The 19,063-nt window shown below is 39.2% G+C and overlaps 3 protein-coding genes and 2 long non-coding RNA genes across 15 annotated transcripts in view; 2 read left to right on the plus strand and 3 right to left on the minus strand.

Annotated features, from left to right (window-relative positions):
• The window catches only part of LOC108102209 (solute carrier family 41 member 2), a 28,821-nt gene extending 19,401 nt beyond the window's left edge, over positions 1 to 9,420 (minus strand). For 2 of the 6 annotated variants that reach the window (XM_043207575.1, XM_043207569.1), the window contains exon 1: positions 7,182 to 7,264. In XM_043207575.1, coding sequence (XP_043063510.1) covers positions 7,182 to 7,257 — 76 coding nt within the window. In that variant the 5' untranslated portion in view covers positions 7,258 to 7,264. Of the gene's footprint in view, positions 1 to 4,291; positions 4,413 to 7,181; positions 7,265 to 9,302 lie in introns of those variants that run through there. The other 4 variants (XM_043207574.1, XM_043207568.1, XM_043207571.1 and 1 more) reach the window with 4 other exon arrangements.
• On the plus strand, positions 7,181 to 8,156 carry LOC122319790. The gene is made up of 2 exons (XR_006245329.1): positions 7,181 to 7,279; positions 7,896 to 8,156. It is a non-coding gene; the product is annotated as an uncharacterized LOC122319790 (long non-coding RNA).
• On the plus strand, positions 9,401 to 15,184 carry LOC122319787 (protein ovarian tumor locus). 6 transcript variants are annotated; one of them, XM_043207561.1, is made up of 10 exons: positions 9,401 to 10,130; positions 10,189 to 10,610; positions 10,742 to 10,979; positions 11,265 to 11,362; positions 11,429 to 11,583; positions 11,646 to 12,041; positions 12,144 to 12,280; positions 12,461 to 12,589; positions 12,910 to 14,136; positions 14,529 to 15,184. In XM_043207561.1, the coding sequence occupies exons 3-10, from the start codon at positions 10,752 to 10,754 to the stop codon at positions 14,718 to 14,720; spliced, it is 2,562 nt and encodes an 853-aa protein (XP_043063496.1). In that variant the 5' UTR covers positions 9,401 to 10,130; positions 10,189 to 10,610; positions 10,742 to 10,751; the 3' UTR covers positions 14,721 to 15,184. The 6 variants fall into 6 exon arrangements, with proteins under 6 accessions (XP_043063496.1, XP_043063497.1, XP_043063499.1 ...); XM_043207562.1 differs by having other exon boundaries at positions 10,189 to 10,295; XM_043207564.1 differs by having other exon boundaries at positions 10,232 to 10,295.
• Positions 15,185 to 15,483: 299 nt separating this feature from the next.
• LOC122319773 lies at positions 15,484 to 16,254 on the minus strand. The gene is made up of 3 exons (XR_006245319.1): positions 15,994 to 16,254; positions 15,847 to 15,932; positions 15,484 to 15,674 (listed from the first exon to the last, which is right to left on the minus strand). It is a non-coding gene; the product is annotated as an uncharacterized LOC122319773 (long non-coding RNA).
• Positions 16,255 to 16,839: 585 nt separating this feature from the next.
• Positions 16,840 to 18,671, minus strand: LOC122319779 (chorion protein S38). Its single transcript, XM_043207532.1, is given in 3 exon segments — positions 16,840 to 17,644; positions 17,646 to 18,038; positions 18,537 to 18,671. Coding segments are annotated over 3 exon segments (948 nt in total). The 5' UTR covers positions 18,582 to 18,671; the 3' UTR covers positions 16,840 to 17,134.
• Positions 18,672 to 19,063: the final 392 nt, after the last annotated feature.

The following is a 19,063-nucleotide window of genomic DNA, read 5'->3' on the forward strand; positions in this document are numbered from 1 at the left end:
TCTCCACCGAAAAGAAAACGACACACAGACATAATCTATAGGATGAAAAATACCAGAGATAAAGAGATACTTAGATGGAAAACAGACACGTAATTTGGCTATGGGTGTAACACCTTCGAGTGAGTCATCGCGGTAAAGACCCACAGCGTTTAGGAATTCTGGGTGGAATACCCCACAATTGGTTGTGAATCTCCGTGGATATGTCGGAAATTCTGAAACTTTTTGCTGATAATTCCAGGCGGAATAAAAAAGGTAAGTTACCTTATCATTTGACCACACCATAAAGCCAAATGCAAATTACTGCATAAAGCAACTATCCGAACAAATATAAATATCGATATATGGAAATCTTTTAAAACGAATTAATAGCACAAAGTGGATCCTATACCTTGCATTTTTCATGACTGTGGGATTTTAAAGGCTGTCGAAAGCAGCAGAAGAAAATGCCATTGGATGGATTATTTACTACTTTGAGCAATAAATTCTGCGCAGGTGCTCAAAGCCAGAAATAATTTTTATTGTAACTCTTTTGTATTAAATTGTATGGGTAACTAAAACCTATTTTAAAGTTTATATAGATTAATAATATTATTAACTCTTTGGAAAGCCCAATTGTTATTAATTTCAAGAAAACAATTTTCAAGACCAAAACAGTACTCGTACGCCAAAGATAATCGGAGTTATCAATACCGATTGGGTCACCTGTTCAGGTTCTTTGACTGCACATGACCATGGGTGAATCAGGTATTATTTTCCAATGGTTGGGATCTGATCCCACTGATCAACTAACATTGAAAGTGGTTTAAAAGGCCACTGGCTACGATTGGCGAGATAATGGTTATCAACCGAACGGACCTGGCAGAATCTCACTGGACATAAGTACTTTTTAATGACGCAAAGGTGAAGACCAAAATCAGAAGACACAGGTACCCCACCCTTCCAACTCCCCATCTCTTGGACACTTGAAAGATACAATCGATCGAGACTATAAAAGTACTATAACGGCACTGAAGATACTCTATCTATAGCACTTATAAGGATTTTTAGGATTATGTTTCCATTTTAAAGTACATTTCCTTGTAGGTTCTTTTTCAAAAAGCCTCATTTTATGGATAATGGTTAGTTCTAGTTCTAGTTCATTGATATTTATAAATGAGATGCAATGCTATATTGGAGTGCCACGAACCCAGATCGAAAATGAAGGGTATTCCCAGAAAACGTGCGTAAACACACGCAATTGCGTCAGGTGGTTTTCTTTATCCACGCGATCGAGGGGTCTTGACAGCCCTTTGCCAGTTATACCCCCGATTTCCTGAACACTCTTGCTCAGATCCCAATTTCGATTTCGATTCCTTTGCCATTATCACGTACTTGGCTAAAAGTTATCTCTGACATACGCTTCTCACGAAATTGATATTGGTGTGAAGTACCTCAAGTGAAGTCCAGAAAAACCGAAGGGGGCAGCTGCAGGGATGTACATGGTCTGAACCATGAGTGAAGGCTGTGTTTACACAGAGCAATGGCATATGTACCTCCGAATCTAATCGGTGGGGAACTTTGTTCGCAATCTTTTTATTTTAATTAAATCGAAGGAGCTCGATTTAGCAGTTTGATTTATTTTAAAAACACGCAGAGTGTTGCTTCATATGTTGCTAATATAAAGTTCGTATTATTATTTAAAAAAAAAAGGTTTAAAAGGGAAGATAAGATCACATCTATTTAAAAAAATCAGTTTAATAATATGAGTTTATTTAATCATTTATTGTTAATTATTATTTATTAAAATAATTATAATTTTATAATATTTTAGCTAGCTCTAAATTAATACGAACTCCATTCTTATCCCACGAGAAATCAAAAACGTGTTGAGTTATGTTTAATTATATTGGTATAATTTTGAGAACCCGGAATCCTTGTCAGAAACGATGCGATTCTTATCACGTCGAGTGCATTCCCAGTGCTTCTCAGGTGTTTTTTTCTTTGTTTTGGTTTTCTTTTTGGTTTGTGCAATTTATCAAGGGGTTTAATCATTCCAACGGCGACGCTTTTCGATTTTGGTCTTTTGAAGAGTCGAGACAAAAGCCAACGACACGCGTCATTTGCCTTGATTAGTATTCCCAGCCACAGATACAGATACGGCGATTCAGATACAGATACAGATACAGATACACCCCGACTATGGACTACGGATACGTGTGTTCGACGCGTTTATGTAATGTTCGCTCGTTTGGCGTTTGAAATGTTTTTATTTAACTTTTTATTTTGGGTGGTTTGGCTTATGGCCTTGCCCCTGACCTTCGTTTTTGAACAATTGTCGAACGTGGTCGTTGACAAGTTAGCGCCACTGTCTTTTTTTATTGGATCACCTCATTATCACTTCCTCATCGCGAGCATTACAAATTTTGAGTGCTCATCGATAGCCGATCGAAAGTTATCATTAAAATTACACAAAGTTGTCATTCACGTTATTTATTATCTTTGAGAATTTCCCTTGGAGCAGTGAGGTTTCGATCGTGAAAAGGGAATTTCCCCCCGCCATTGAAAATAGAAACTGTGCTTGCACTATCTTCTGATAAATTTAAGGGGTTCTGAAACCACTGAGAAACCAGAAATCCCAAAGCATTCTAGAAACATTTGGCATGAGTCATTGAAGGTTTGATAACTCTAAGAAGATAACTTTACCAGATACGCAAGAACAAAATGCGATACTTAACCTACCCAACCTGGATTCGTCTAGAGAAATCTTTCTATTCAAAGTATGGAAAGCAATGATAAGCAGTTATACAAAAATAAAGTTTGACATAAATTAAAAATAATAATGAAGACAAAATTTACGAGCGCGTTTTAATATAGAATATAGAACCCTGAACCTTAAAGCATTGCTCTTATCTCCTTTTAAATTGTTAAGTTAACCAATCTCGACAGTAGAAAATTTTAAATTTATGGTTTTGTTCTATTTACTAGAGAGAATTTAAACCTAAATATTGTTTATTGAAATTTAAGGTAATACAATTAAAGGAAAGGAGGAAAAACCAAGCCAAAAAAGGCAATTATAAAAAAAATAGATTTCTTACCTATTATCCACATATATTTATAGCTCGACAAATAAAAATTTATAGAGCCCACCTAGTAACATAAAACTACCAAATAAAATCTAAGACCCCAACTATAATTCCCATTTCCGCTTCTGTTTTGTGAGCGGTCATAAATTTGACTCAATTTCAAAACGATTTGATCTATCCGAAATTTGTCAACATTCGAATATTTTTATGGTCTTGCGATAGACGAATTGACTACGCCATTTGATAATACGCAGTAGAAGATTAAGATTGAGGCAGGACGATATGGTGTATATGGTGTCTGATATTAACAGTCTTGACCCAATGAGGACTGACTCATGTGTCCAAACTGAGGTATTCATTCATCCACAAATGACGGATATTATCTGGAACTGTGGGGCTCTAGACTGTTGCTTATCGCAGGCATTATGGGGAAACCTCTATCAACGTCGAAAATAACAAACAATTCAAACGAATTGCGACTGAGCTTAATTATTTTACAGTGCCCGCCTACCCGGAGAAAAATGATCACCTCTTTTTTTTTGGATCTTCGCTGATAACTCAATTCCTAGAGGGCAGCCGACTGTAAAATGCGAACAGCAACGGCAATAAAAGTCAATTGTAAATTTGATAAAATAACCTAATGACAGTGTCAACAATTCCCGGATTGCTCAAGGAGTCAGACGCAAAGCGATAAATAATAGTCAAAAATTAATTGAGGGTTAAATAATGTGGCAAGTGAAAAGGGCTCATTTCAAATTATAACCTTAGTCTAGTGTAAATTGAAAAGATTATTTCAGAGAAAGAATTATACAATCATTACAGAAATGACATGTAAATTAAAATAATAAGCTGTATATAATTATATACAGTAATGTCTTTTAATGTTTCAAATAATAATTACAAGTATCAAGCTAACTTGAATAATGTTAAAGAACTATCAAGAAACGACAAATTTAAAAGCTGTTTGTCAAGTCAAATCTATAGAGCATCTTCTTCTAAGCGAAGAATTGATCAAACTGAGTCAGCCGAAAATCAAGCAGGCGTCAGAAATGGATTATCATAATAAATGTCAACAATTAACTGAGCAAACATTTTGTAGACAGACAAACAAACAATTTTGAATCGACGATTCCCCGATAATTTTCTCTCCCTCTCGCGGCTTTACCCTCGCTCTCACCAATTTCTTAATTCTCTAATTCTCCAATTCACTGGCGAATATACAGACATACCTGCCTCAGCTGGGCTTTCGTCATCACAGGTGTTCACGAGCCGGGCGTAACCGCAGTATGTGCCACGCCCACACCGCCCCCCATGGCCGCCCAGCAGCCTGTCCATAATTTTGAAATCGGCGGATATATATCTATATAAATGCAATTCGAAGTTCACTTCCAACAGGTTCTCTTTGGCAAATCAGCGACATTTTAATAGCCACCCCCCCCGAAACGAAATTAAATAATAATAAAAAAAAAACCGATTTACAGATATCAAAACTCAATTTTGTGTTCCAATTTTGATAAAGTCCCCCAACCGATTCTCAATGTCGACTAAGTTCTGAGTGAGTGAGCCACAGTTTCTTATTTGGTTGCTCCAGAAACGCGTTTGATGGAGGTCTCTATATAAACACATGTGTTATGTTTTACCTTTTAAATATATAAAATAGTTTCAGGTTCGGATAGAGCGCAAAAACGTGAATTGGATTTTTGGGGGTCGTGCGAAATGGATACTTGAAGAAAAAGTTTAGGGTACCCGTTCCAGTTTAAGAATCTGGTTTTTATTAAATAATGTTGATGTGCGTCAAAACCCTCACCAATCATTATATTAAAATACTATATATGTATATACTATATACAAATATATTGTTTAAAATGTGTAAATTTATAATATTGGCAACTTGGAATAAAATGAATTCGACTGTAGTTGTCCTAAAGAACAGACACCACTAGAATTCTGATAGTATGCGAGAGTAGTAAAGCGGACCCAATTAATTTATTTATTTCCCATAGTCAATTTGCAGTAAGGTCCTAATTCCCGAAGATTTACCAAAGACAACAAATGACGTTGTCTGTTAACTGGAAACCAAAGATGAGGTGTTAATGCCAATATTGACTCGAGTGTTTACCACACAGCATGCATGCAGCAGACTGACGTCATAACGAGCACTTTACTTTGAGTCTAGAAAGCTTTCAACACCTACACATAACGCTGCTCATAATCGCCGCAAATGGACTCAATTTGAGCACCCCCGGATTTACAGACATGGTAAAAACTGTAGCACCATGAATTTGTTGTTAAATATGAATTTGTGAATGAATTTGAAATGACAATTCTTAAATAAATAAATAAAATATCTTAAATAAAAAAACCAACTTATTATATAAATTATGTCTGCATGAAATGATTGTTAAATAAAATTTTTATTAATAGGAACTGTCCTATTATTTCAAGCGCAAGTGTACTAATGTGAGTGGGCGCGTGTAAGCCCTTGAGCCAAAGATCGAAATGGCCAAAAACCTCTCAAAAAGGGTAAACAAAGACAGCAAAAAACAATGATAAATCGAAAATGATTAAATGCTCATGCGCTGGGCACTCAAAAAACCGTTATGCGCCGATGCCCATTAAAAAAAGGGTAGACAAGTGTGTAAAAGCCGACAGTGGCAATGAAATTAAACAAATAACAAATAAATGCAACTGCAACTGGACGGAAAATGTTTGTAAACAATGCCGCGAACAATAACCTCAACAATAGCATACTAAATGTTACTAGGTTAAGTTATTCAATTCACGATTCATTGGGCAAGTCATAACCGATAGAAGATATTGATTATGTTGCTCAATGCACGAATGACGTGTTTTGCCTTTACAGCTTCGGTTGAGTTAATAGCTCGTAAATGATTTTAGTGGTTATCTATTATTTCCACACATTAGCACCGCCTAAGGAAATAACCTTAAAACATAAACGTAAAACTGTATTATGACTTATTTTATTTAGTTATTTCGATTAACTATATTGAACTTATTTCCAACGCAATTTTTTTAAAGACAACAAAGTGAAATAATTAAATTGACAGATACGACTTCTAATATCGAGCATAATTGAATTTTTGAAGTTATTGACAAAGAATGTGAATTTAAAATTATATTTTAATAACAAAAATGTACCTCTTTGCTAAACGGTTGACCTACACTGTGGTTTACATGCAATCGATTAAACTCCGCATAAACAGCTGACGGCGCTGAACCGTTAAGCCTCGTCATCTGGCAATGGCAATGAAAGTGCAACTGCAAGTGCATTTGCAACCAATTGCACAAACACAAAAAATAACCGCTGGCGTGTTTACACAAAATAAACAAATCGCAGTAAGTCGGGAGTCAAGTAAAGTCGGGCCAACTCAACCAAGAAGCTTAAAAACTATTTAAGCTAAGCAGTTCAGCGGCACGGGTGGGCACTGCACTGCTTGCAATCTGGCCTTAAACTTTTGTTCTCAGGGTCACGAAAATAAAACCGATTGTTAGCACATAATGCAATTAGTGTAAAAATCAAACGAACCAAAATTAATACTTAGCATTAAATTAATTGCTGCGAAATACATTTTACTGCGATCTAAAAATAGCGTGCAGCAAATTATGGGAAAAGCAATAAAAGATGTCAAAGCGAAAAACACAATAAAAACTAAAATAAACTTAAGTTAAACAAAAGGGACACACAAAGAGAGAGGCCAATATAAATTTTGTTTAATTTGTAGTGATTAAAATTACATTTCACAGTGTTGGCTGTGAAATTTACAATTTCAAGCATTTAAATTCTTTTAAAAATTAGGTAGGGAAAGCTTTAAAGTTAATAAATATAGTAAGAGAAGCACATATCATTTGTAATCAATACAGTTTTTAGTTTTTATATCAAATTGAATACCATTGTTTAATAAGTTGTTTTAAATGTTATGAGTGTGGCCTTGCATCTTGTAGATTGGCATTAGCTGTCAAGGTTGTTAATGTCTTTTAAATTGATAGCAAAATCAAAATGTTAGTGCCAAAGAGTAAGATTAAAACCAGTGCCGTGATTAAAGTAAATCGGATGTGAAGCACAATAATAAAGCGGATCAGGTGACAAAAATAGCTTACGTATGGGCCTGCGGCGCATGCGGGTCTCATTTTTCTCGCCGCCACTGTTGGCGCCGCTACTGTTAATCGGCTGCATCTTGCGACTGACACAACAAGTGGTAAGTGGTATTTTACCGATTCGTTTGGCAAAGCAAATATGTGAAAAGAAAAAGAGAACCAAAAGAAAAGCAAGAATTTAGGTAAAACAAAATTATTAAATAAAAAAAAACAATTCTTGTGGTAAGGCAGCATTACACTTAATTTTGAACCACCCGAACTTTAAAGGACATGTGTACCAGATTTTCTCGACATCTGTATGTATCAATGTAGATTTCGAATTGTAGTTTGCATATTTCTAGGGATCTCAAGACTTACATAGTTTAAAAAAGTTACTAATTCGTAATATGTTACATCTTAGTATACTCGATGGTAATAAACTTTTTCAAATAATTTCGTCACAAAGTGTAATACTGCCTTGCAGACAATCGTGGTCTCAACAACAAGGCAATAATAAATAGATGTTCCACATTTTAAGTTCCACCACTGTGTGCGATTCAATTGAGTGGAGATAATAAAATAACCGGTTCGCAGTGGCCAAACAAAAAAGATAGTCCACATGCAAAATTCACATTTGGCAAATTGTTTTCGGGTTCTCTTGGTCAGCAAACTCTCTTTGTTTGGTTTGGACTGATGCTTTTGCTCTATTCTTTACCTTTCTCCCTGTTTTTTTTTCAGCAAAGACGCGACGAGCTAAAATGTTCGAAGGCAACTAAAAGCAGCAAACGGAAATTCTTTGCCGCCGACCGGCAAACAATCGCATCGAAGAAATACAAAAGCAGAGAAGGCAACTTTCGAGATGTTCCCATTTTCAGATACTCACTATTTAATTTGCAAAAAAAATGCAAGTTATCATTTGCCTTTCTTAAAATCTGTGATTACAAATATTTTTTATTTTTTTTCCGAAAAAAATTATTTAAAATAAAACATTAAAAAGTATTAATCATAGAGATTAAATACATATATATCTAAAGAAATAGTTAAACAACCACCCTTGGTTTCCGAGCAAATTATTTATAGTTATTTATAACCCATCAAAACTGAATGTATATTTTTAAAAATGAAGGGCTTATAAAAAAGCTAGACCGAATGAATGTTGAATATTATTCAAACAGTCCATTTAATATACAACAATATAAGAAATTCATATATTTTACTTTTTGGTTTTGCTTGTGTGAATGGAAACCCGGAACGTTGATTTTTATCAAATGAAGGGTTAAGTCGCGTTTGAGCGACACATGTTAAGCCCCGCTAGCGGGAGAGACGGAGCTAATGGAGCTCTTATCTGAGAGCCGGCAACTCCGTTTCTAGTGCCCAGTTTTTTTAGCGATAAGATAGACAAGAGAACAGGATAGTTGTATAAGCGGTGTATTGATAAGGCGACCCTCGATATATTGGTCGAGTTTAATCAATTAATTGCTGCCAAAAACGAGGCAAAGTTCGAAGGCTACCAGACGGCCTTTGCGAAAATGCCCGTGACATTGACCTCGACACCAACTGACAAGCGAATAGCACCCAAATAAAATATTAAAGAGAACAAATTTATGTCACAAGCAAGTTGACCCAGTTAATTGAAAATGGTGAAATTAAAGGAAGGGCCGAAAATGAGCCCCATTCACACGGGTGAGGGAAAGAGAGGCTGAGCAAACAAAGCAAGACAGGGAGACTTGCGTTCAACAAACTTGATTAACGGTTTATCGATTTGCTGTCGCACTCGTACAAGCACGTGCTTTGTCGCTCCTATTGATTTTTACGGCTTGAAAATCAAATAACTGCACATTCTCCATCTCCGTTTTGCGCACTCCTTCCAATTTCATAACGGAACCGTTCTTCGTGTGTGTACGTGTGTTTTCTAAGCCCACGTGTTGTTGTTTTTGTTAATGGATGATTTTGAGATGTTATTTTTGTTATTATTCGTCGGTGGAAGAAGAAAAACACAAGATAATGGCGTACAGAAGATGAAACACCGAGAACAAAAATCATAGTCGTTTCGTTTACACACTCGCAAGATAGCCAAATAACGACATTTACTAACAATAAACAAAAATGGTAACTTAAAAAAAAGAACACAAGACACACACTCACACACTCACATCTCTTCCAGACAACTTTTGTCGCGGTAACAGCGCGAACTGGAAGTTTGCTCCTGGCTTCATTTACTCGCAATTTCGAACTGAGACTGAAACTGAGGCGAGCCGCCACAGACAGCAACAACAACGCGACGCGGGGAAAGCGGCATTTTCCACCCCCTAAAAAGCAGGCCAACAACAACAGCAAAAACAAGAAGTGCCGCAAAAACTCGGAATGGCGCTTTTAGGGATGACACGGAACAGATGGTGCGATATCGGTGTCATCGATAGGCCGCGATAAAGGAGTTTTCCAGCCGCAAAAAAACATGCCGTTTAAAAAGTGTACCATTTTTTATTCCCATAACAAGCTGCACCTAAAATGTTGATTTTATAAACAGAAGCTTTAAGACAGTTTACTTAAATATATATATTACCTTCAGTATTATTAAGCTAATTTCGAAAGAGGCTTTGGTTTATTTTTTTACTGTGAATTTTTTTGTCCTCTAGATTTATTTATTTATTAACATACCTAAATAAAGATCCATTTAATCGCACAGTAACAATTGTTAATCAGAGTTGTTTAAAAATTTTCTAACGTTATATGTAAGTATTTCGTGTTTTTCCCTATTAAGTAAAAGGCAGAGCCGCCAGATTTGCCCATCACTGTTTGTTCATTCCCTCTCGTACCATCCTTCTAACCGCTGGAAGCTTCTTCTCGATTCTTCGGCTTCCATTCAATTTCGCGATTTTTCTGGAGGTTAGGATCATTGCCTTTGCTTCGCTTCTTTGTAACGGTGCTGAGTGCGGGTTCCACAGTCCTGTTATTAATTATTTATAGAAAAGTGTAAGTGAAAATTTGCTAAAAAAAAAAAAAAAAAGTAAACAGAATTTAAGTCTTACAGCGTTGTGGTTATTATTTTCTTTCTCCGGCTATTCCGTTTATAGTGAATATTGTGAATAACTGTTTTTTGACCGGTGAAATTTCTGCAACAGTCGAATATCGCTAAAGGTATACAGATTTGTTATAATTTAACAAAATTATAGATACATATTTTTATGTAACTGTTTTTTGGTAGCATTATTTTCGTTGTTTCCTCTTGGTTATCTTCGTTGTGCTTTGCACGTCGCCATTTTGAATTTGCGCTTTACTATATTTCTTATGTACTCGAAAAAAGTAAAAAATTGTTGGATATTTATTCAAATCTTGAATAAATTTCCATATAGACACCCAAATATAAAATCTGGTGTATTTGGAATCAAATTCAGTCTTTTGTGTTCTGTGTTTGGAACAGCGATTGGATGAGTAGTGTTTAGAGAGCAAAAGGTCAGAGGTCTCCCATAACCTTAAATTTTGATTCTTATTTATTTGCGGCTTATATTCGACCACAAATGTGTATAATGTTATTAAACAACTGGTGAAAAAACTCCAAAAACTGATGATGTTATTATTTTCAGAAAAGTCGCTATGGACATGCAAATACATCGCCCCATTACTTCCGGAAGCAGACAGGCGCCTGATCCGTATGACCAATACTTGGAGAGCCGTGGTCTTTACCGAAAGCATACGGCCCGGGACGCCTCCAGTTTGTTCCGGGTGATCGCTGAGCAGATGTACGACACCCAGATGCTTCACTACGAGATTCGGTTAGAGTGCGTCCGCTTCATGACCCTAAAACGACGCATCTTCGAGAAGGTAATGCTGTTGCTCACATTTTTCATTGAAAATTCCTATGTAAACTGACGACTTTCAAGAATTAGAAACAATTCGTGAAAAGGGATTGTTTCCCTGAAGTGAGGTGGGGTGGGATTTTCTTTTTAATTGTGACGCCAATTAAATAGTTCCATGCTACTTAAAGGTGTTTCTTAACAAAACCGAAAAAAAAATACATTTCTCTTCGATGTTTGGAACACCATTTATAAAAATATAAAAAGAATATAGGTTTTACTTTTATTTAATATTATGTTTTTTATATTTTAGGACATTCCTGGGGACTTTGATACTTACATGCAGGATATGTCCAAGCCCAAGACTTATGGAACCATGACAGAACTTCGCGCTATGTCCTGCTTGTATCGGTAAATGGATTTCGGTTTTGACTTGTACAACCTCCTTAATTGTCCATATTTCTATAAATATAACAGTCGCAATGTGATCCTGTATGAGCCCTACAACATGGGAACTAGTGTTATTTTCAATCGTCACTATCCGGAAAACTTTCGGGTATTCTTCAACAACGAGAATCATTTCGATTCAGTATATAAAGTCGGTTATATAGAAAATGCCGCCATTTGTCAATGTAGGTTGTAGTGTATGAATGTTAAATATCTTTTATATATATGATGTTTTTTGAATTCTCAGCCATTGCCTTCAAGTTGCTGTACCAGAAGCTGTTCAAACTGCCTGACGTATCGTTTGCCGTGGAGGTAATGCTGCATCCGCACTGCTTCGATTGGAACAAGTTCGATGTGCAGTTTGATGAAAAGGGCTATATGACACGCATTCAGTGCTCTGACGGTCGCGTTTTTAACCTGGATCTGCCGGAGAACACAAACTGTATTTTGGAAAACTTTATGCTGTGCAATTTCCACAGCGCCAATGGCAATCAGAGCATAAATAGTCGAAAAGGAGGCCGGCGGGATTCAAAACAGCATGAGGATCGGAAGCCGGGTGGCAGTAATGGTCACGAACCGAATGAACAGCTGCCCATGTGTCCAAAACGTTTGGAGTCCTGTGTACGCCAGCTACTAGACGATGGTAAGTTGTACAAATTGTAACTATGTAGATTAGTTTAGTTTAGTTTCCTTTGGTCGGTAAAACTTTTATTTCATATTTCTAATAACTTATACTGTGTTTTAGGCATCACACCCTTTCCTTACAAGGTTGCCAAATCCATGGACACCTTTATGTATCGGAATATCGAATTTGATTGTTGGAACGACATTCGCAAAGAGGCAAAGCGCTACAACGTCTATGTCAATGACTATAATTTTAAGGTAAACTCGGATAAAATTAGAATATTTGTTGAGCACACCAGCGCATGTTTCATGTCAAACCATTCGACTTTAAATCTCTAAACACTTTCATCTTCATCACTTGTCACAGTTTACACTTCGTCTTATGTCCAGCTTGTTTATATCCTTGCCCGTCTCGTTGTCGTGCTGTTTGTTTTTCAGGTGGGCGCCAAGTGCAAGGTGGAATTGGATCCCAAGGCCGAGATGTATACCTGCCACATCCAGAGCATCATCAACGGAAAAAAAAAATTGTTCGTCGTCTTTGTGGAGACGATTGGCGAGAAGATAGTGGTACCGTTTTTTTATTGTTGTTTTTTCTTTTGTTTTGTTTACACCCTTGCAGAACTTATATAATATTTAAATCCGAAGATATGAACCATAGTTGACCGATTGAATTTCTTTTCGAGAACTCATATATCGTATAAAATGTATACGCATAAGTTAAATTTCTAAAATTTGGATACCTTTCTATAATAGCTCTGAAAATAAGAATAATCTGCAAGGGTGCATTCAGCTTCGGCACTCGAAGCTAATCTCTCCTTGGTTTTGGCATATAAAACTACTCTCATTCAAAGAATAGCTCACCAATAACGATTCTTTTGTTGGACTAGGTCCCCTACGAGTCGCTGCATCCCCTGCCGCCGGAAGAGTACCGTCCGTGGGCGTTGCCATTCCGCTATCAGCGCCAAATGAATCGCATGCAAGTGCCAAAGTTTATGGGCAAATCAAGCAAGATTCCCAAGTGGAAAAAGAACAAGGCTTTTGAAATGGGGCAGTACTTTGAGCCCAACAAGTGTGATCTGATGCCGATGCAGGGCTTCATGCCCGTTGAGAACTGTTATCAAGAGGTGCACCACCAGCCAGAGGAGCAAAGGGATCCTGAACAGCATGATCAGAATACGGCCGAGGAACAGCGGGATCGCGAGGAGCCGCAGAAACAGCAACAGCAGCTGCAGCGCTCGAAGGGATCGAGGGCTCAGCGCCAGAACTCGAACTCTAGCCAAAATCAGGAGTCTGCAGGTTCCGCTGCTCAGCCGAGCGCTCAGTATATGAACTTTATGCCTCTGTTGGCGGGTCGTCCGGGCCAGGCTCCGCCTCCTTGGCCCTCGTCTCCGTTGGCTCTGCCCGAGGAGTTTCAGTTCCCGATGCCGGGACCACCGCATCCTCCGCCAGCCGAGGGTTGTGTCTACATGCCGTTTGGTGCTTATGGTCCGCCGCCACCCGGAGCTCTCGCTCTGCCACCGCCTCCGTTCATGTCGCTACCTTCTCCGCCGGCAACTGCTCCCCATCTTACCGATCCACGTCGTTCGCTTCACCTTAACGGCGAAGATTTGCCAATGGATATGGGCACTTTGAGATACTTCTACAACATGGGAGTGGATATGCATTGGCGCATGGCCCACCATCCGCCGCCCGAGGATCTTTCCTTATATGGATACAATCAGCCAAACAACACGGACCAACATTCAGGAAGAAACGGCGCCGGAGAGGATCATTTGGCAGTCGAGGCAACGCCGCCACCTTCTCCGGAGGTGGGAAATACCACGGAACAACCGCCGCTGGAGAAAGCCGCCTATTCGAAGCGCAACTTAAATCCGGGCAAATCACGCGGCAAGCGTCCGGAGCAGCTGCACGAGCTGAAGGATCCACTGGGACCAGCTGCCTTTTTGCCGACACCTACGCCTTCGCCGAGCACTAATGGCAATCAGTTTAATTTCTACACCACGCCACCGCCGCATCATCTGATGTCGCCACAAGGGCTGCTCCCACCGCCGCCCCCGCCGATATTTTTCCACAAGGCGGGGCTTCCTCAGCTACCGGGGACAGCACCAGGGCAGGTATGGAGATAAAATAATTTAATTAAGTAATTAACTAATTCATTTTCCAATTTAATTTGTACTTGCCTTTTATTTTATTACAAAAAAGAGGTTTATTAGGGTTTGTTCTTTACTCAGGTTGCTCTAGATTGAAAATAGCGATATAAAAAAACCTAAAATTAATAATTAAATTTAAACTTGACTCCTATTATTAACTTAATATATTTTTTCGTTCTTACATTCCATTCGAATTGTAAAAATATAATGCTTGTTTAAGCGTTTATCATAAGATTATATTTATAAAATAGTTTTCTTAATTAAATTGAAATAACCAAAATAACGTTATATCATAAGATTGATCCATTTCTCTTTAACTTTTACAACTTGACATTAACGTATTCTTGTTTTTTAAGAATCCCTATGCCTGGGGAATGGCTGCTCCGCTAGTGGCCCCCTACGAGGTGATTAATGGCTTCAATATGGAACCGCCGCCACCGCCGCAGCCACAACAACAACAGCAACAGCAGGCACCGCCTCTGCCACCAGCTCCCGTGCCCGTCCAATCCCAGCCAGTAGCCGTCTATGCTGCACCACGTCATCACTAAGACGGGACGACGACAATTAGATCACTTCGAAGAGAGAGGCGCCATTCCCATCAAGTGCATTCCATTCCAACCAACGACTTTTAAAATTTAATCTCACTTTTAAATTTGTAGTCAACTTTTTATATGCCACCTGATCGATGGTGATCTTTCGTTTACCATTCAGCTTCTGTACAACAATCGATTGCATAACTTAACCCAAATGTCAACTTAACTTCATTTTAAACTTGTAAATCAATTTTATGCGATTTTTTTTAAACACTTGCACACAAAAGTCAGCAAATGCAGCCTGCAAGAAAACAACGAACCACCTATTTATATGATATATTTAAAACTCTTATAACTAGCACTCCTATATACTCTTATATATATATTTATATACTCGCCGTTTGGCTAGAGACTCACCTATATAAAGTGTACCAGAAAGTTAACCATAAATAAAACAAGATTCGAGTGTAACGCAAAAGACAAAATGTACGAAAGACTTTTGCAAGTGCTGCAATTACGTGGTATTCTCGTGTTTCGGCGCGATTTCAGATAGTAAACGAAGGTGTGGATTGCTTTGATTCACCAGCATATAGGAACGCGTGACCCAATGCAGATCTTTTAACTGATAGACCCCTCTGATTAAATCCTTTAATTGATTTAAAAGTAAAATCACCTTGCTTAGTTTAAAAGATTTTTTTTGTTCATTTATTTTAATTCACCATAGGACCATACTATTTTATTTATAAGTTACAAAACTTGAAAAAAAAAAAAAAATATTTATAGATAGTTAAATTAATATGTTGTAAATCCAGGCCATAGGATTGGAATCAATTCATTTTTTTTTTGTATTATAAGGAACAACCATTGTTAAAACTAACCCAATCTAATGCCTTCGAAAATGCTTAAGAAAAGCTGAGTCAACGAGCGAAACGCCTCCATGCTATCATGCGTCAACCGTTTATCGGAGGGCTAATTAAAAAGAAAGGTATAAAAAACATTAAACATAGTTATAAGTGATATGTTTTGAAGTAGACTTCGGTAAACTAAATTCAAATGTGTACAGAAATATGTTCTACCACAAAATTATTAGATATTTACTTATTATTTTCCTTACAATTAATGAAAATTTTTGAAATCGTACCTGTAACGTGTTGGCTCTCAAAAATCTTCAACTAAACAAAATATATTTCTGTGACAATTTTGGTTGTAGGGATTTTCTGTAACACCCTGCACAAGAATCATTTCCTTTTTTATTTTACTTTTTCATAAAATGTTTAGGGATAATTACTTGTCCAGAACAAAAGGCGAGGAGTGCGAAGCACAGAACCATCAGAAGGAAAGCGACTTGATTCATTTTGCCTTTCTTTTGTTTTTCTTAAACTGTGCCGAAAAAGCTTTAAACTTGAAACCGATTCGTTTTTGTTGGCTTTATTAATTTTGTTTACTTGGTTGTTTTATAAATGCTCTCAATTTATTTCTGCTTACAGACTGAAATCGCTGTGCCAAAGTGTCGCATTTTTATGCTGAATTTTCAAACTGCCAAATGGGCGGCACCGACGACCTACATTACGATTTAACCTGTCATCAACTGATCGCTCCATAACATTACCCATTATTATGGCTTTGTTATTGAAAACTGCGTGGGATTTTATTTGTGCGTTTAAAACAATGGAAAGGACAACCGACGAATGTAATGGCAGCTCGCACTTCCAATTTCTGATTATATGCGACACTATTCTCGGCACTTCACGGGTAAGTCAGTTTTCCTCTCATCGGGGCATGTTTGAGATCTTATTTTTTGATGTCCTATAACTATTTTATCCAGGGTACATTGTCTAATAGATAGTATTTACTAAAATTTAAATTAAATTTCATTTATCATAGCATTATCATAACATTTTTACCAATTATAAGTTGAATATTTTTAGGTTGAAGCTTAAACAGTGAGAATAGAGCACAAAATACAACTTGAGTTTTTGGTGTCATATGGTTACTTCCCCAAAAGATTAATCGAAGGTGTAATTTCAAAATGTATGTTACTATTCGAGTATAGATTAAATGGTACTCCATCAATTCAAATAACTCATATTTATAGTACGCCTAACCCTCAGAAATAACGAATACTTTGGATGACTTATTTTTTCAAATTTTTTATTTGTTTGCAAAGAAACCTGAGTGCCACGCCCCCTTGCCCGTTTAATGGGTGGGTGGAATTGGGTGCGGATTTGAGTGCATGAGTGGACGTGGGCGTAGGCATGGGCGTTTGGCGAGATCAGGCTGAGTTGTTTTGTTTTTTTTTTTTTTTTGGTTTGTTTTCTGGTTTTAAACATAGTAACTAATCAGCCGGATGACGAGGTGACTGGACAGCCGCTTCAGGGGATTCCGGAGCCGCAGCAGTCACCCAATCCGTGAGCTCCGCCGCGTCTTGCTTAATAAGAGGGAGGAGCATAGCCGCCATGTCCGGAGGGACCGGCGCTATAGTGCTGATGGCTGGGAGCGGGACCATAGGGACCCTCGCGTTCGCCGCCGGCGATGTTGGCGAGAGCGGACAGACCCTGGTTGCCGCTCTGGAGCAGCTGATACCCGGCGCTGGCGGCGGCGGAATCGGCACCAGAAGCGTAGGCGGGCAGGGCACGACCACCGTCATGGGGGCCGGGACCGTGGGGTCCGGCGCCGTGTCCACCGTGTCCGTGTCCGCCGTGTCCTCCGTGTCCGCCGTGTCCGTGGCCACCGTGTCCGTGTCCGTGCGACTGGGATCCCTGTCCGTAGCCCTGCTTGTTCTCGTTGACGAAGTACTTCTCTGCTGGCGGCTTCACCACATTGACGAACACGGGCTCAACCTTGACGCGACGTGGATGGTGCTTCACGTACACCTTGCGCAGCACGATTGCTGGCGGCTTGTGCAGCACAACGGGCGCGGGCTTCACCACCAGTGGGGGGATGGTTGACCAGCACCTTGGTGGGCGGACGCTTGACAATGATCGGAGCCGGGCGGTGGATGAGGATCTCGCCCTTGTTCTGCGGGTAGGTGATCGATGAGGTCAGGGTGTTGCCCTTGGTGTTCACCGGCTTGTATGGGATGTTCTGGTCGGAGCCATAGCTGCTCTGTCCAGCCTGAGCCACTCCGGCGGCATCCGCTCCGGACTCGAGAGCACCGGCAGCGCCAACAGAGCCGCCGTACTCGCCACCAGCTCCACCGGCACCGCCGGCAGCAGCTGCAGCCGCCGAAGCGGCATCGGCACCGCCATCGGAGGGGCCACCATGGCCATGGCCATGGCCACCGGGTGCGGGTCCGTAGCCCTGGGGACCGCCGTAGCTGGCGCTCGCACAGGCCTGCAAAAACGAGGGAAAGGAACTGGTTAGAATTCGCTTAACTCTGGTTTAATTGAAAGGGGTTTTCATAAAGTGTCTTTGAAGTCGAATTTATAGACATTTTAGGCTTGATTTTGTGGTTTCGTTAATTTCACAATGGAAACTTTTAATGAATGGTGATTTAAAAAAGAGTTGTAGTTTTTTGAAAGTAGTAACTTTAGTTTGGAGAAGAGACCTATGATTGACAACTATTAATTTTTTTAAATAAACAATTTAAATGTATAATAAATTGAATTGAAGAAGAAATAAACTAAAAGAACCTACAGTTTTTTAGCTCTTCTTTTGGAAATGATCTTTGAAATATTAAACAACAAAAGGATGAAGTTAGTTTTTCTTTCAAGTAAGATTTATAAGAATCCTCCACGAACCCGAAAATAATGCAAACTATCGAACCGAAAGAACTACCAAGCGGGAAAGCCTTCTTGAGGTGATCCCAAGACTTCGAGGGCCAACACTTACGATCAGGCAGGCGGCTAGCGCCCAAATGTAGGTCGATCTCGTCATCTTGTCTCCCAGTTGCAGTTCCAGTTGCTCTTCGGCCGCTGGCGTGCTCCCAATTGGACTGTCTGCTGTCTTCTGCTGGCCTCCATTGATGGCCGACTACTTTAAATATGCTCCGGACGCGTCTCCGGCTCCGGCTACGTGACATTTGTGGCGATTCGCACCGATGGCGACTCCGTTGCCGGCTGTTCCGCTCCCGTCCCACGCGATGCTAGTGAAACATGGCCAAATGCTGATAGATCGCACGCATCTCGGCGAGCGCATATCACGGCGTCTCTTCCACTTACGTAGAAGCCACAACCACACTGCCCATTACCCAGTAACCAGTGACCGGTAACCATTAAGCAGTAACCAGTTACAACAATGGCAACAAACACCTGATGCCAGAATCGGAATCAACAGCCGGGCTGTGAATCTCCGTCGCATATCGAGGTCCGAACGTCTGTGCAGATAGCGAAAACAGTTCCGCATTGGCAGACACAAGA

This window comes from Drosophila ficusphila, unplaced genomic scaffold, assembly GCF_018152265.1.
Source record: "Drosophila ficusphila isolate 14025-0441.05 unplaced genomic scaffold, ASM1815226v1 contig_198, whole genome shotgun sequence".
NCBI lineage: Eukaryota > Metazoa > Arthropoda > Insecta > Diptera > Drosophilidae > Drosophila > Drosophila ficusphila.

Excerpts from the sequence above, each read along its gene's own strand:
- LOC122319787 (XM_043207561.1), top strand. The coding sequence starts at position 10,752 with ATGGACATGCAAATACATCGCCCCATTACTTCCGGAAGCAGACAGGCG. Across the intron at positions 11,584-11,645 it reads AAATGCCGCCATTTGTCAAT|CCATTGCCTTCAAGTTGCTG; the intron begins GTAGGTTGTAGT and ends TTGAATTCTCAG. Across the intron at positions 14,137-14,528 it reads CGGGGACAGCACCAGGGCAG|AATCCCTATGCCTGGGGAAT; the intron begins GTATGGAGATAA and ends TTGTTTTTTAAG.